Source organism: Apis laboriosa, unplaced genomic scaffold, assembly GCF_014066325.1.
Source record: "Apis laboriosa isolate Shangri-la unplaced genomic scaffold, ASM1406632v1 scaffold79_cov154, whole genome shotgun sequence".
In the NCBI taxonomy this organism is placed as follows: Eukaryota; Metazoa; Arthropoda; class Insecta; order Hymenoptera; family Apidae; genus Apis; species Apis laboriosa.
In genome coordinates this window covers 161,657-178,749 of record NW_025224475.1, presented here as the reverse complement: position 1 = coordinate 178,749, position 17,093 = coordinate 161,657, and the positions used below count along the sequence as shown (strand labels likewise).

The 17,093-nt window shown below is 30.3% G+C and overlaps 2 protein-coding genes and 1 long non-coding RNA gene across 7 annotated transcripts; 1 reads left to right on the top strand and 2 right to left on the bottom strand.

Moving 5' to 3' along the window:
• Positions 1-537: 537 nt before the first annotated feature.
• LOC122719506 (IWS1-like protein) lies at positions 538-4,346 on the bottom strand. Of its 2 annotated transcripts, XM_043945393.1 has the most exons (8): positions 4,060-4,346; positions 3,767-3,875; positions 2,046-3,692; positions 1,949-1,963; positions 1,456-1,816; positions 1,083-1,372; positions 888-999; positions 538-807 (listed from the first exon to the last, which is right to left on the bottom strand). In XM_043945393.1, the coding sequence occupies exons 1-8, from the start codon at positions 4,070-4,072 to the stop codon at positions 685-687; spliced, it is 2,670 nt and encodes an 889-aa protein (XP_043801328.1). In that variant the 5' UTR covers positions 4,073-4,346; the 3' UTR covers positions 538-684. The 2 variants fall into 2 exon arrangements, with proteins under 2 accessions (XP_043801328.1, XP_043801329.1); XM_043945394.1 differs by lacking the exon at positions 1,949-1,963 and having other exon boundaries at positions 4,060-4,345.
• A 342-nt stretch (positions 4,347-4,688) lies between these two features.
• LOC122719507 (mothers against decapentaplegic homolog 3) lies at positions 4,689-16,955 on the top strand. Of its 3 annotated transcripts, none has more exons than XR_006347631.1 (7): positions 4,689-5,088; positions 10,854-11,062; positions 11,367-11,590; positions 11,675-11,898; positions 12,044-12,357; positions 12,438-13,128; positions 15,587-16,955. XR_006347631.1 is itself a non-coding variant. In XM_043945395.1 (7 exons), exons 1-6 carry the CDS (start codon positions 4,889-4,891, stop codon positions 12,704-12,706), a joined length of 1,440 nt encoding a protein of 479 aa, XP_043801330.1. In that variant the 5' UTR covers positions 4,689-4,888; the 3' UTR covers position 12,707; positions 15,587-16,955. The 3 variants fall into 3 exon arrangements, 1 of the variants encoding a protein (XP_043801330.1); XR_006347630.1 differs by having other exon boundaries at positions 12,438-13,836; XM_043945395.1 differs by having other exon boundaries at positions 12,438-12,707.
• On the bottom strand, positions 6,031-10,008 carry LOC122719509. Of its 2 annotated transcripts, none has more exons than XR_006347633.1 (3): positions 8,934-10,008; positions 8,691-8,871; positions 6,031-7,940 (listed from the first exon to the last, which is right to left on the bottom strand). It is a non-coding gene; the product is annotated as an uncharacterized LOC122719509 (long non-coding RNA). The 2 variants fall into 2 exon arrangements; XR_006347632.1 differs by having other exon boundaries at positions 8,691-9,276; positions 9,361-10,008.
• Positions 16,956-17,093: the final 138 nt, after the last annotated feature.

Here is a 17,093-nt window from a genome sequence, read left to right as displayed (position 1 = left end):
CAATTATTATACATCGTAAGTATAACTTTGATAAAAAAACAACTATCTGGAAAATATTAACAAGATTATTCTTAGCAAAATATGAAATGCAACTTCTGTAGATTTTAAAATCAACTTGATATTGCGCAGATTTTCCACCAATATGTGATGCAATAAAATAAGATTCAATGAATCATCAATTTTATCTATAAAAAATAAAATGTTTTATTATTAATTTTATTACAAACTAAAATTTTTTAAAATTATATTAGACTCATATTATTTTTTAAATTAATTTAAAAAATCTTAAGTAAATTTTGGATTCTAAAATTTAGATTTTTAAAATTTTTTTATCAGTTTTCTATTTTCATCATTTTTGAATAATATTTGTAATAAATTTTGACTTATAAATATATATTACTTAACTTGTAAGTAATTAACATTTAGATAAAATATATTATAAATTATTCTTTATAATCTAAATTTTAAATACTCAAATATTAATATAATAATTTAGATTACAAATTGCGCTAATATTTAAGTTGTGTTTAACAAAAATAAAGTGAACATGTATCGAACATTTTTATTAAGCACAATTGTGTATGTGATTATAATCTTAAGTTACAATTTATTAGAATTATTGATATCTGTGCATAATTGCACAGGATATATCACCTTTCTTATAATAATTAAAAGATTTTTAAGTCATAATGACATTTTACGGCCTTCAATAGATATATCCACAGCTCTTCTAGTTGCTTTTATTCGTTTACTATCTATATAATTTTTCATGTGTCTCTCAAATCTATTCATTTGTTTTTTAGTACTCTGTAATATTATATCAATGTTAAAAATATTAAATTATGTTAGTAATAATGAAATATGTAAAATAAAATATGTATAATTACCCTACTAATATCAACATCAGATTTCCAATCTGGTCTTATAACATAATCTTTATTAGAAGGTCTAGGAACTCTAGCTCTTCCAACCCAACCAGGATCTCCAGGTCTCAATGGTCTAAATAATCAAGAGATTAATTGATTATTTGAGTGAATTATTCAAATGAAATTTTTAACATTAGAAGTATAAAGAATTCATACTTAGCATCTCCTTTCAAAGCTTTATTAATATCTTGTGATTTTTGAGAAGAACTACCATCATCAGTTTTTCTTCGTTTCTGAGGTGTTTGTTCTAAATCTCTTTGCATTCTTTCTTCTTTTGATAAGGCTTTAAAGTCTGCAGATAAATTAAATATTGGACGTGCCCATTCATTAATTAATTTTCCTGCACGTTCTTTATTTTCTTTAGTTTCTTTAGGATGCTTATAAAGATACATTACAGCTTTACCAATACCAGATTGTTTTAAAGAAGCTTGATCAATTCGTGGAAACTGAAATATATTAAACACATTTACATTTTATATGTAAATATTATATAATTTTATATTTCTATATAATAAAAAAATACACTTACTTCCCACAAAAGTTTCAAGAGACTATCTCGAATTTTCAAAGATGGTAAAGAACGATCAGGCATAGGTGCCAACCAATCAGTTAAAACAGATAAGACATTGTGTTCCAAAAAAGCCAATTGAAGATCATGTTTTTTAAGTTGTGATAATACTTTTGGTAACATTGCTATTTTATTAGTAGCTGGTTTATTTTGTTGGTTTAATTTTCTATCTTCTTCTGATGCAGATTTCATATCAGATAACAATTGAGCTATGATGTCATCATTATCATTAATTATATCAATATCTTTTCTTTTGCGACGTCGTGATTGTTCTTCTTTTTTACGAGCCATCATGCGATCAAAATCTGATAATGAATCATCTCTAAAAAAAAATCAATACATTTATTGTTAGTTTAATTATATCTTATAAAATTTTTTAATTTAAATGTTTTTTTTAAATTAACATTAATAATATTTTATTATAATTTTTAATCTATTATTATATGTTACTCACAAATATCTGCTACTCCTGATAAGCATATATTAAATATTACATGTATTAAATTGTATGTATAATTCAAATATATTATATTTTACGCTGAATTACTTACATTCCACCATCTACCATTACTCCATCATCGGAATCTTCATTTTCTTGTTGTTCATTAGCTATAACATCTTGAAATTGTTTGTTTTCTGTTTCTTCACCTTCTTCCTCTTGTTCATCTTCAGCTTTTTTCACTTTTGTTACATCATCTACTTCATTTTCTGAATCTGTTATTTCATGTTTTGTTTTTTTTGTTGCTTTAACGCCATCTTCTTCTTCAGAATCGGATAGGACTCTTTTTCTTTTTCTAATAGCATCTTCAGAATCTTCACTACGACTTCTTGATCTTTTGGATTTTGATGCTGAACGAGATCTCGATCTTGATTTGGATCGTGATGAACGTCTAGATCCAGCAACTGAAATTGATCTTGATCGTGAACGCGAAGGTGAACGTGACCTTGAATGTGATCTAGATGGCGAACCTGAAAGCGATCTTGATTTTGATCGCGATCCGGAACGTGATCTAGAGCGAGATATTTTTGAACTGGAACGAGATTGAGATCGGGATTTAGATGATCTAGAACTAGATCTTGATCGCGAACGAGAACTTTTCCTGGAATTAGGAGAATGTGATCCTTTACGTGATCCAGATACAGATCTTGATTTTCTTGAACCAGATCTTGATTTTCTTGAACCAGATCTTGAACGTGATTTAGATTTTGATGTATGTCTCGATTTTGATGGTGTGCTTAAATGTATTATTTTATGCTCCGCTGAAGGTGATCTAGATAAGGATCCTTTTTGGGATATATTAGGTGATTGTTTTCTTGATCCAGAAACTGATTTTGATCGAGAACGAGATCGAGAACGAGAACGAGAACGAGATCGAGAACGAGATCGAGATCGAGATCGAGATCGAGATTTATGTTTACCATCAGGAGATCTCGAAAGAGATTTCAAATGTATATTATTGTCTAAATTAGGAGAATTTCTTCTTGATCTATCTATTGATTGAGATTTTGATCTCGAATGCGATCGAGAATTTCTAATAGGTGATGGTGAATGTTTTTCTTCCAATGATGAAGAAAGTGATATTTTTTTTTCATCTAAAGGAGATCTGGACCTACTATGTGATTTTCGACTTGGACTATTCGATGGCGATCGAGATAGAATTTCTGGAGATTTTGATCGCGAACGAGACCTAACAGTTATTTTTGGTGATACAGAAGGAGAGTGAGAATTTGATCGGGAGTGTGGTTTAAATGATGAAGGAGATCTAGAACAGGAACGAGAATTCACTTTTGGGGAAGAACATTTAGATGGAGGATTACTTCGTTTAGTTGAAGTAGATCTGGATCTAGATCGTGAATTTTCTCGAGATGCTAAATTAAAACTTTTTCTAGATTCTGAAGAACTTCTTGATCGTGATCTTCTTGAACATGGTGAACCACCAGGTGATTGTGATTCATTTTGAATAATTTTTCCATCTATTTCTGGTGATGGAGATCTAGAAGGTGATCTTGAACTACTTTTTCTACCATCAGATTTTGAACTAGATCTTGATGATCTTTGATTTTTGATAGAAGAAGGTGATATTGATCGATTTCTTGAAGGTGAACGGGAAGGTGATCTAGAATATGATTTTCGAGAATTGGCATTAGATAGCACAGAAGCTGGTGACCTTGCTTGTACAGGTGATGAATGATTAGATCTGAAAGAAAATTTTTAATTATCTATTAAAAATAGAATTTTATAATTATTTAAAAAAAATATAATTATTTAAACCTTGGAGAAGGACTGATAGAATTTGACTTTGATCTACTTTTAATAGATCTTTGAGAATCCACTGATGAGCTTCTAGATTTCTCATGTTCTTCTTCTGATTCACTTCTCTCTTTAATAAAAAAAATGATCATTATATTTTATTAAGATTTTAAAAATACATAAAATATATTTCTTCTTATGCACATTAAAAAAAAATTTAATTTTATTATTTAATTAAATTTAGATTTATTTTTTATATTTTTTAATAATCATTTTTTAAATGAATTTGAAAAAATTTAAACAATATAACTTACCTTCACGATTCATTGCACTTATTTATAAAATACAATTGTAATTGTTAAAAATAATTACTAGATACTTCTTTTTCTAAAATAATAATACACGAATTTCATCAAGGTCCTGCTAAATTATAAAATATCTTCTTGTTTTTAATAATAAATCAAAATTGATAAACATATTCAAGAAATACATTTACGTTAAAATAACTTAAGAAATAAAAAAACTTTTTGTGATATATTATAACTGGCTACTTTAGTTTGAACTTATTTTGTTAGGTTAAGTATATAAAATTATATACACGCACAACCAATTGCTATATGTCTTAAAATGAATGCAACTTTTATTATACAAATATGATTACAAAATGGTTTCTATATTATGAACATTATTATAGTTTTTATGAACATTTCTATAGTTTTATTATAATTATTAAATTATTAAATCTAATTTTTTTAGTTATATTAAATATTTACATATTATAAAAAAATATTTGTAAATAAGAATAATTTATGAATTTCTTTAAATAAATATGTAAAATTTGATAAAATTAAGTTAAAGTTGTTGCATTCTATTGTATACATATTCAATGGTTTCATCGAAATTGGCCGAAGGTTTCCGATTTTCATCGAATGTACTTAAAGAACAATATGGCGGCTGTGGCAAAGTTTTCGCCGCCCGTATGAGAAATTCGCATTCATTCAAGATTGAATAGTTCACGATAAACGCTAAGCGTAATAAGCCTATTTAGATTACGTAGTTAACATCGCGAGTGAAAATTCGTTCGTGTCGTAACACGTCGAAACAGCCCGATGCAGGTCGCGCGTAATTCTCGTAGCTTAAATCATGACTTCGATGCTATCCAGCTTTAACCCGCCTATCGTTAAGCGATTGTTGGGTTGGAAAAAAGCAGAAGGAGAAGACAAATGGAGTGAAAAAGCTGTTAAAAGTCTTGTAAAGAAGTTAAAAAAATCCACCGGCCTCGACGAGCTCGAGAAGGCTATTACTACGCAAAGTTGCAACACTAAGTGCATTACTATACCGAGGTACGCTTATTTTACATGCTTCTTTTGTGTGTACATAAATATTACAATTGATGGAATTTATATTTTTTATATTATTATTTATTTATTTTCATGTATATTTCATAATACATACAATGTCAATGTAAAGATTTTGAACATTACATTAATTTATATCATGTAAATTAAAATTTGAAGAAATAGAAAGCAAATCGCGTGTGCTTTGCAGTTCATATATACGTATCATGAATTTGTATGTATAATGTCACATTTCATATTCATTGACAGTTCTTTTTACTGCTGAAAACTGTAAATGAAAACTGATTTTTCATTTTCTTAATGTATTTAAAATCAAATTCGATATTTTATTAATTATGATATAGTTTTTCATAATTATATTATAACAAGAGTTTTATTTGTAGTATTATAATTTTAATTGTGATCGATAGAGATGAGTGATTATTAATCAATGTAGTTTTGAAAAGAAGTAAACTTTAAAATTTTTGAAATTTATAGATGATTTTATAATCGATTTATAATAATTCGGCATAAATTCAATATGTATTTTTTCAAAGTAAATATAATATAGAAATTTTTATATTTTGACTTATATTATTAATTGATAATATTTCTTTCCGAAATTCTCACATGTATCATTTTTCTAAGCTTGATTTTTTTTTTTTATTAGATTATTAGCATTAATCGATCTAAAATCATGCAAATGCTTATCTGCTAGTATATAATTTTCATATATTTTTGGGAATTAATGCTAATGTTTTTTTGTCTCAAATAATAGTTTAAAAATATTTTTCAATTGAATTAAGAATTTTGAGTTTCTTTTAGACTTCAAATAATTGATCTATTCATTATCTGAAATACTTTGTAATAATTAATATACATTAAAATAAATCCAATATTTTATTTATGTTATGACATATGGTTATTTATTTGTTTATTTTTTGTAGGTATAATGCAATAGACAATATGATAGTTGTACGTGCCGATTGTACATCGTTATCTTAGTAGTTATGTAATAATCTTAACGAAGATGTGATCGCAAACAAATGAGTAGACAAACGATGCGTAACAATCTTCGATATGCAAAATGGTACAAACGAAATTTTTTTTTTTTGTTATTTTTTGCGTTTCCGGTTAAAATAAGCAGTGATCAACGTATGCAACATCTGTTTCGATTGAAATGGGTGCTGTGAATGAAACTCACGTGTGAGTCACGTTGCTATAGGATCTATCCTTTTACACGAGTATTTTCTTTGTGATTACAATCATTTTATTTTTCGTTTAATAATCAGTGTATTAGAAGCATGTATATTCTCAATATATATTTACTTACTTACATGACCTATCATCAATAGTATTTTTCACAAATGGATATATCACTTATATATATTATACGTGATATTTATAATTCTATATGTTTTAAGAAATGTTGATAAAAATGATATCGCGATAGGACTTAGAGAATAATTACATGACGTGTTAATAATAATTAGAATTGATAATATGAGATAATATAAGAATATAATATTTGTGATGTAATAATTCTTTTTCGCATAAGTTATATATACTGTTTATTAATTCATATTATTATTATTATATTATATTCGATGATAGGATAAATATCGATAATCTAATCAGGATACGCGTTCGATACAGCCTGCGCGAATAAATCGCATATCGAAATCGATTGTAGCTCGGCGCGCAGCTCGTAACGATTTTATTAATAGTAATCCTAGCCATGTTGTCGCGCGTTCAAGGATATTCGAGGAAGAGAGGGAAAGTCTATCATCGAGAAAGGCAGATCCTTTTGTAACTTGAACGAAATGTGTTTGCTTCGCGGTTCGTTTCGTTTCACTTTGCATTACGTTTTCCATTTCTCGACGTTGCGTTAGGGAATCTCTCTCTCTTGCAGTTTTTTCGATCGATCAAGATCGCATAGTACGCGTGCGATACCGTCCGGAAATTCGATTTCATTCCGTTATCTGACTCTATACAATGTCGTTTTTCGATTAAATAATCATCTATCTGGAAAATACTTGATCATTAACTAATGTTTGATTTCGTGCTACGATTTACACGCGGATACGTTTCTAATTCACGATTGCTACTCGAGGAAATTACATTCTTGTTCGTCACGCATATACATCGACCGAGTTGTTGTAATGCTACGAAATTATTTTTCCAATTTTGTTCTATCAGTAAAAATAGCTAGATATTTATGAGAGATAAATTGATAGATTAATTAATAGATTTGTAGTATAAAATTTTTTCATCCATGTTATTTTTTTCTCTGAATACGAATTTTCGCGTTATTTCTAATATGAATTATTTATTTATCTTTAAATAATCATTCACTACAAATGTAAAAACGAAAAAAAAAATTCAAAGAATAAATTATGTTTTATTGAATGAAATTTTTGTGCATTATTATTTGTTTTTTATTTATTTGAAAAAAAATTTGTTTGCTATTATCATAAAGCTTAATTCTTTCGTACATTAACATTAAATTTAAAAGAAACAGAATTGTACCATTTTGTTTAGATCGGTGGTTTGATAAAAATGTTCCATTTGGATTACAGAATTGTATACTTTATCGAGAATATTTCTCCGTGATACCTAGGTTAATCAATGTTTACGTAACACAATCGATACAACAAGGGATATTTATGTAGAAAATGAATGACACAGATTTCGCAACAACGCATTTTTTTCGTCAAGAGAAAAGCATGACTTGTAGCAGGGGCAATTACGTAAGTTCGTAATACCGTGTCAATTCTCGTCGAATCATGTTTTCTGAATGCATTCATACAACTTGCGAGATGTGATCATTTTTTGATGACCTTGTTATTTTTGTACAACTGTAAAATAAAAAAAAATAATTGTTTGAAGATAAGAGACAAAAGATGTATCATTACGATTTGCATTAAATGATTTTATTGAAAAATTTTATAGAAAAATATTGATTATTTCGATGCATGAATCAGTATGTAAAAAGTGTTTTGTTTTAATAAGTATTCTAATTATAAATTATATATTATATTTATAATCTTTATAAATTATAAATCATTATGCATCGAAGAATGGAATTGAAATAATTTCGTTCAAGATATAATTCATTACAATTCATTAACTGATTTATTATTAAAACATTTTTTTTTGTTTTATTTAATTATTTTATAAGAGAAATTTGTTATCAATGTTGATACAATAATCAAATATTTCACAATAAAACACTTTTCATCGCGTTAACACTCGATAATATTCGACAAGTCGGATTTTGTCTATCAATCGAATATTTCGTTAACAAGTTTGCTTTGTTCCTACACAGTGAACAAAACTCAGTCTTTCGAAGTACTTTCACATTTTCGAAAACGAAATAGTTATCCATTTATCGCAAATTTTGTTTTTATTTGGATATATAATAATAAAATAATGATAAAATGATATAAGATAGAAAAATGATCAATCACACAGGATCTTTCTCTCTCTCTTTCTCTCTATGTTTTTCCATGTTCACATGAATATGTGCATATAAATCGAAGAGAGATGAGAAGGATCGCTATACATATATCGCAGTCAGTGCGAATAAGTGAGTACAGCTCACGTACCGTCTGTTTTCTTTCCTTTCTTCCTTTTAAAAAACGTGGGAGCGCACTCCGTCTGGTTGTCCGTGCAATCGACGATTAAACCCGATTAAGTCGCGCCTCTCGTTTGATGCATACGTGGAAAGAATTTCACGGTGACGCGATTCTCTGTCCTCGAGTAGGCAACGGTGCGTCAGCAAGATGACTGAAATTGCAGAAGAAATGAGATCGTAGATCGTTATGTTCTCTTTTTTCGAATAGAAATACTTCGTCTAGCCATGATTTCGCGTTTTTTTTCTCTCTCTCTTCTTCCGTTTAATTTACGCATCATTGTTGTTTTCTTCCGTGGTGACCGCATTTATCCTACTTTCTAAAAACGATCGCTTTCCTTACCTTTTTCGCGAATTATCGAAGGACCAGTCTGAAATCTTACATTAGTCGTTTTTGTTATCGATCGATCGAAAGATTGCTGAATCGATGTATCGACAGGACTCTCGATTAGATGCGATACGCGCGGTAGCTCGTACGGGACATCTTTCAAAATGGTCGATAAACGGCACACGGGCATTGTACAGATGGATCATCGAAACATTGGAGGTACTTGATATTGCTAAAAAATCGATGATATTGTTGTCAGTACATTGTTATTATGTAACAATTGGATAAAAGAGATAGAACAATCGTATATACTCACGATTTTATACAAAACTCCTCGAATATCTTTGAAAAGACACCAGTGATGATTTCGTTTTTCTACTTTCGTCTATGTGATCTGCTTCGTGGAACCTCGAATAGTTTGTATTTTCCGAATAACGTAAATCACGTTAAAAAATCGTAAAGTTGTAGTATAGAAGTTGCGTGTTTCATGATCATTTTCATTTTAAAAATCGTTTCGGACATTTATTACGTTTCGTTCGAGCGCCGTTTATTTGTTATCGAAATGATGATGAGATCATCAGCGATGAAATATGAAACTTTATTCGAATGTTACCGTTCGATGTCTTCTGAAACTATACTTTCTCCTATGATATTGTAGTTCATTCGACAAGCATGGTGGATCATAGTGATAATATTCCACGCGCGAATTCAGGTCTGAAATTGAGATCGAGATCGCACAGGAAACAACCATATAAATTCTGTGCGAGCGTTTCTGAATTATTATGTAACGAAAAGTAGTGTTGAGCGATTTCAATTGAGGGTCACACTATATGTAGACTATATAATGAAGAGATAGATAGAAAGCGAGTGAGAGAGAGATTGGATAAAAGGGGAGAAATGGAGAATCGGCGAGATGAAGCAAGAAAAAAAAAATTCAAGAATCGTGACACGGAAACGATATATATATAATATAGTAAGTTTGTATGCTTTGTGTTATTTGCGATTAATTGCAAACTTCTCGAAAATTTACGTCCGAGTCGTAGAATTGTAAAATTGCCAATAGGGTAAAATTGTACTGTCACTTCCGCGTTGATCATTCACCTCGCGTTTCCTTCATTTGACAGCAATCAGTTCCTCCGTTTCCGGTGAATCTCCCTCGAGCTCGTTCGAGTCAGTTGATTTCAAGAAAGTTACGGAATGGAGATCTGAAAAAGAAACGATGCGTTACAATTTTCGATCAAACGAGTCGATTCGTTAGTTACTCTTGTCAAAAGAAAAATGTTATACCTAATATATAGTAGTTTCTTTTTGTCAGTAGGCGCCACCGCTTCCGGCGCGGCAGACGCGAATGCAGGAGTTTAAAGCGAATGAGGAAGAGGGAGAGAGAGCAAAGGAAGCAGAAGGAAGTTGGTTGGGAGCGTATACATACTATACTTACATTAAAGAGAGTTTTACGACTTGGTTTCGCGCCTAGCACTCCCGCCCAACTCGCCGAACTTTGATGTTTCGGCAATCCTATCCTCTTTGCGGTACAGTCAATAAACGCAGAGTATTGTTTCGCAATTCTCGTTTCTTCAAATCAAATTATGCGATCAATATAGGATTCAATTTTGTTTAAAATTCTGGGTTACTTGTTGATGCGATCACGTTAAAATTATTAATTAGAGGGGGAACAGATCGTGAGAGCGTTGTGTGATAATTCGCCGAATCCATTCGTCGATTAAGACTGTTTTTTTAATGTTAGAGAAAGATAAGATAAGATTGATTTGTTGATCGATCGTTTCCTCATGTTTTGTTTTTGGACGAAAGGCCTAGCCCAGGCGGTGTCGGAGACAACGGTGTCCAAGGAGTGCGCGGCAAAGGTTTGCCGCACGTGATCTATTGCCGACTTTGGCGTTGGCCAGATTTGCAATCGCACCACGAACTAAGAGCAATCGAGCATTGCGAGTACGCGTTTACGCAGAAACGAGACGAAGTCTGCATTAACCCGTACCACTATCAACGAATACAAACACCAGGTATGTAAATTGTTTATTTAAATGATTTTGCATATGATTTTTTGTCTATATTTACAAGTATTAATTCCGTGATTTGAAAATACACATTTTTAGTTTAACTATTGTTTTTTTATCAGTTTAATGTATATATATTCTTGACTTGCATATATTCATCAGGTTCAAGATTTCAATTCAATTATTGCTTTTTATTTTATTAAAAAGCCATCGTTAAAATCATCATTTACGATGATGGAAGTATCATTAATCGGTTTTTACAAAAATTAAAATAGAAGATTATATGATTATTATTGGTAAAACTTTACAGTTTTGCCAGCTATTCTCGTACCTCGGCATAATTTAGCCGGGGACGAGTCCGTCCTTTATAACACTTCCATCGAGGAGCTCAGTGTCAGTGTGCCAGAAAACACGAGTTTCCACGCGACTTTAAATCACCAGCACCATAATCAACAAAGTATACCACAATCGCCGCAACAGCAACAACAGCAACAACAACAACAGCCACCGAACAATCCATATCAAGGAATGCAGGTTAGTATCGAATATATGTTTCCTTCGTGTTTCGAGTAATAACATCCGAAAAATATTGGATTGAAAATTTTTATTTTCCTTTAGAGTATGCAGGCAACAAGTCCGGCTAGTGTTGGTAGTCTAGGAAGTGTTCAGGGTTCACCACATCCGGCACCTGGATCTATGGATCCACCTGCTGATACTCCTCCTCCAGGTTATATAAGTGAAGATGGTGATAACATGGATCACAACGATAATATGTCCTTATCGCGTTTGTCTCCCAGTCCTGTAGATGCACAACCAGTGATGTACTGTGAACCAGCATTTTGGTGAGAGATCCTCTATAAATTATTTAAAAATATTATTTACTTGTGCCAAATAAATTCGTTGTTTTGCAATTTGATTGCACGATTAATTCTTGATTAATTCTTTTATATCTTTATATGTATTTATCTTTCTTCTCTTTTTCCTTAGGTGTTCAATAAGTTACTATGAACTAAATACGAGAGTAGGCGAGACTTTTCATGCATCGCAACCGAGCATAACGGTGGATGGATTCACTGATCCCAGTAATTCTGAACGTTTCTGTTTGGGTTTACTATCGAACGTAAACCGAAATACCGTAGTCGAACAGACGAGACGACATATCGGAAAAGGAGCTAGATTATATTATATTGGTGGTGAAGTATTTGCCGAATGTTTATCCGATTCGAGCATTTTTGTGCAAAGTCCTAATTGTAATCAACGTTATGGTTGGCATCCAGCCACTGTTTGTAAAATACCACCTGGTAAAGATATAATTCAACGTTAAATGTGTTCTTTAATAAAGAAATCGAAGCATATTTTACAGATGCTTTTTTCCTTACAGGTTGCAATTTGAAGATATTCAACAATCAAGAATTTGCGGCATTGTTATCGCAATCGGTTTCACAAGGATTCGAAGCTGTGTATCAATTGACTCGAATGTGTACGATCAGAATGAGTTTTGTAAAAGGTTGGGGAGCGGCATATCGTCGGCAAACCGTGACGTCGACTCCTTGTTGGATCGAGTTGCATTTAAATGGTCCATTACAGTGGCTCGATAGAGTACTCACGCAGATGGGATCGCCGCGTTTACCCTGTTCCTCGATGTCATAAGGTTGTATGCTTTTCTCATTGATGGAAAACAGGGACGATTTGCGTGCTGTCATTGTCGTCATCGTCGTTGTGTAAATTGGTTTTTCTTACCGCGGATTCATTGTTTTATCTGAATATTTTCCAACCACCGACTACAGTGATAAACAGTGCAAGAAAAAATATACGATTACTGTTTTCATGAAGCGTGTATGTGTATCCTACCTTGAAAAGTGTACGGAATACGAAATCGTTTTCGCGTTCAAAGTGCCAGGAAAGCATTCGATCGGACGAATGGAAATAAAACTGGCGATTGATTAGCTTATAGGAATGTTCAAGTGCTCAAATCGCGATGGTTCATCGATGTTTCCTATGAAGATTAAGGAAAGGACGATGTGTGGGCAAAAGAGTGCAGACAAGACCGGTTCAAAATAACATTCACACAGGTATCACCTATACAGAAAACCATTTTTTCATTAAACTGGAACATTATGATCAAGAATACTAAATAACAAAATAAGTAGATATTGTTGACTCACTTATCGCACTTTCGAGTGGATATAGTGCTACGATCCAGGGTTACAAATCCGATTTTAACCGAATTAAGAGAGTGAAAAACAAGCGCGATTCTATATGTATATACATATATATATATTTGCTTATATTTAGAATCATAAGTATAAGTGCATATATATATATATGTGTGTGTATATTACATTAAAAAAGAAACTCAGTCTTTACATATTTTTATCGCTTGTTAAGCAATGCACTCCAATCGTACAGTATACGTTAAACCTTACAAAATGATACATACTATGTACATTTACACAATTTATAGTCAACTGAAAATAATTTCTATAGAATGGGTAAACTTGTATACCCGTTGAAAAGTTTCTAACTGGTCTATTCAGAGTCATTGTCAGTGTTTTTCCTACGAATAAAACGTTAAAAAAGAAATACATCTATGAAGTCTATTTCTTTTATATAATAATGATAAGGAAAGATTACAGTGTTCAATATGTATGTAACTATTTACACGGTTTGTTAACATTACTACATCTTCGAATGGACCAGAATGTTCAAATATTCTCCCAATGGATCGCATCAGGACGGATAATTATGTTTCTACTGTATTTGGAGGTTTTGAATGAATGGTTAGTCATTTGAGATAAATCATTCAGCACATAGTACGAACAACGTTTGAACAAACATTTTTGAATTGAAATTGAAAATGTTGTTGTGTATTATGGTGTCTTATATTGATATGATAATTGATATTCTTATTAAGAATAAGCGCTATATTTCTTAACGTTGATAGAATTATTAAGCGCACGAAGTCTGTGACAGACAAAAATATCTATTTACTTGATATCGCATGGAAAAAAATTGATCAATACATAATAAGTGAAAAAAACTATGTACGTATAACTAATATCGATTGTCCAAAACTTTATGCGCTGTATAGCACATGTTAACCGTTTGAGTGCTACGAGTTATTGCAAGAATCTGATCGAAAAATGTTAAAATACATTATAGTTTACAGTTGGATTCGCTAAGATATTTGTGTTTTACAATGTAAAATTATTATCAAAACTTTTGTATTTATTAATGCTTATAGCATAGAAGAAAATTAGCATTTGCGGCATTTTTCGATGTAGATTATGAGCAACACTGTTATGCTACGTGGCGCTTAAATTGTTAAAGTACACATTTAGGTATTGATGTTCAATATAACAAAGCACTTGTTGATTGAGAAATTATTGCAAAAGTGTTTAGTTCGTTGTATAAAATTATAAACAATGTTTTTTACGAAGAAAATCTTAATTATTTCGATTATATACATATATACATATATGTATGTTCCGATATAAGTTTCGAAAAAAATAGAAAAAGATATAAATAATGCATTTTTAAAGATTTTATACGAAAATTATGAATAAATGATAAGCGCATACAGTTTTCAAACGATACGAAAAATATGATGAATTAAAAATTTGTTAACGCAAAAAAATTTTATCATGAAGATAGAATACAGAAAAATAATAGTCTGGCCTTGAATGTGAAATACTTTTAGATATATCGAATATATTGTTTGTATACTATTTTAAATTTATTTACAAATTGTTTCAGAGTCAAGTGTATTAAAAGTTTCTATTTTATTGCAGATTTTATAAAATATTTTATATTTGAAATTAAAACCAAGAAAAAAGAACCATTTTTTAGAAATTTTAACGTCTTTCACGTAGAATATACGAACAAAGTGAGATAACGAAGTTACGTATTTTATCATATTGCAAAAAATATATTTATATCAATGTATGAACATTCTTGCATCATTGCATAAATTCAGTTGTCTTTTGCTTTTTTTTTTTTTTTTTTTTTTTTTTAATGAATAAGATAATATATGCATGACTTCTATGGAGTCTTTACGTATGATGGGGGCCAATTGTACGCATAAAATGCGAAATTCAATTTGTATTAAGAACGTGAAACGTTATGAAGAATTGGTTCTCTTTACAATTTTTTGCCTCAATATCGATTATCTTATGTTGGTTTTAATTAAATTTTTAAATAGCGAATATTTGATTAATTTATTAATTTATAAATAAATCTATATAAATTATATCAAGTAGAAAAAAAAGCGAATGTTTTAATTAATATTTAAGTAAGAAAACTTCGTCGTGAATAATTGTAAATGCGAAATTTATTTTTTTAATAATATCTTAATCGTTTTAATGAAAAAAATTAACTATTTAACTATTTATATTGTAAAGATGAGTGATTTATCTATTTATATAGGTAAAATTTATCATGATTCGTTCAACGTTTTTTGTTCGTATTGTGCAGCTGATAATTTTTTATTATTCTATCTATTCTAATTTTTTTTCTTTTTACTGTTTACAGACTTACCTTTTTTTACATCGTAAGATCAAGAGACATGACAGTGACAACGATGATTCGTGAACTTACCAATTACAAATTTTTGACGAATGAATAATGTTCCAACTGTATGTTGCACTACCAATTCTAGAAGAATATCGAAGAGAGGACAAGCTTGGGCAGTAGCTATGGAAAAAAATAGTCTAAAAGACGCAAGATTTCAAATCATATTATATTGATTCTTAGATAGTGTTTTATTACATAGCCTAATGGCACGAATATGTTCGTCTTTTACGAGGATATTTTTTATTTTTAATCAGCATACATCTAATATTTAATTCATGAGGAAAGATTGATAATATCGTAAAAAGTTATTTAAAATTAATATATTTTCAAATGCAAAGAACCGAGTATTAAATACACTTCGTGAAAGTCGAACACAATATCGTCGGGCAGCTCGAGTAATCGAATAGTAGTAAGAAAGAGGTGAAAAAGAAAATAGCTGTTAATTACAAAGATATAAGATTCATACCTCTCAGAATTCATAGTAATTGGTACTGTCTCGCATAAGAAAAAATTAAAATTTCTAATCATTGATATAATATTTAACAACCACTTGCCTCTCTGCCAGACTGCCATTAGCGTATTAATTAAGGAAATATTTAACTAGGGGAATCGAAGAACTCGTCCTCATTTTTCTTCGTTGTCCTCGGATTCCTACTCGTTCATTTTATGTTAGCATAAGATCAAAATATGTCTATAAGGTGAAAGAAGAGACAGACCATTAAGAAACGCGTTTTTAATTCGCCGCCAAAGTATATTAAGTGTAGCAATTGCCAAAGTTTTTTCTGTAAATACAAGAATATCGAGTCGATTAGTTTACAGTAGTTGTGATTCAATCGTGCACGAATTATTAAATTATCAGCGCTGTCGTGCTTTCTTTCTTGAAAATTTATAATTGTTATTATTGTTATAATCGTACTATATTGTTATGTTTTTTCATTTTGTATGTTTAATGTCTTGACCTGCCGAAAAATCGAGCGGTCCGACGATTATGTATTTTTAATTCTATAGCTACTTATATATTTTGTGTGCTAATAGCTCTGCATGCACACAAAGGGAAGGATCGACTAAAGAATAATTTCTACAAAACAAATATTTTTTTACATATTAAGATGACGTGAAATTCTTTTACGTACGATATATGTATTTGACGACAATTATAAATCGGTCGATGTTTCCCTGGTGTGGATGAGATGATTTTTGAGAATACGAGTTAAAAGTAAGAAGTTGGAAGAACGAACGTAGGAATGTATGAATGAGATTGCGTCAAGAAATATAGAGTGTGAGACTGTAAAATAATTATAAATAAATATATACGTTATAAGTCTAATAAACATGATTTTATCGCTTTTTATTATTTCATAATTACGGAAAAACTATTCCTAACAATGCTAAAAATTTAATGTATCCACAAATATGTATTTTAATAATTTCATTCAATATTTTTACATGTCTACAAATATCACAA

Excerpts from the sequence above, each read along its gene's own strand:
- LOC122719506 (XM_043945393.1), bottom strand. Across the intron at positions 3,693-3,766 it reads TCTATCAGTCCTTCTCCAAG|ATCTAATCATTCATCACCTG; the intron begins GTTTAAATAATT and ends ATTTTCTTTCAG. Across the intron at positions 1,373-1,455 it reads TCTTGAAACTTTTGTGGGAA|TTTCCACGAATTGATCAAGC; the intron begins GTAAGTGTATTT and ends AATATATTTCAG.
- LOC122719507 (XM_043945395.1), top strand. The coding sequence starts at position 4,889 with ATGACTTCGATGCTATCCAGCTTTAACCCGCCTATCGTTAAGCGATTG. Across the intron at positions 5,089-10,853 it reads AAGTGCATTACTATACCGAG|GCCTAGCCCAGGCGGTGTCG; the intron begins GTACGCTTATTT and ends TTTGGACGAAAG. Across the intron at positions 12,358-12,437 it reads TGTTTGTAAAATACCACCTG|GTTGCAATTTGAAGATATTC; the intron begins GTAAAGATATAA and ends TTTTCCTTACAG.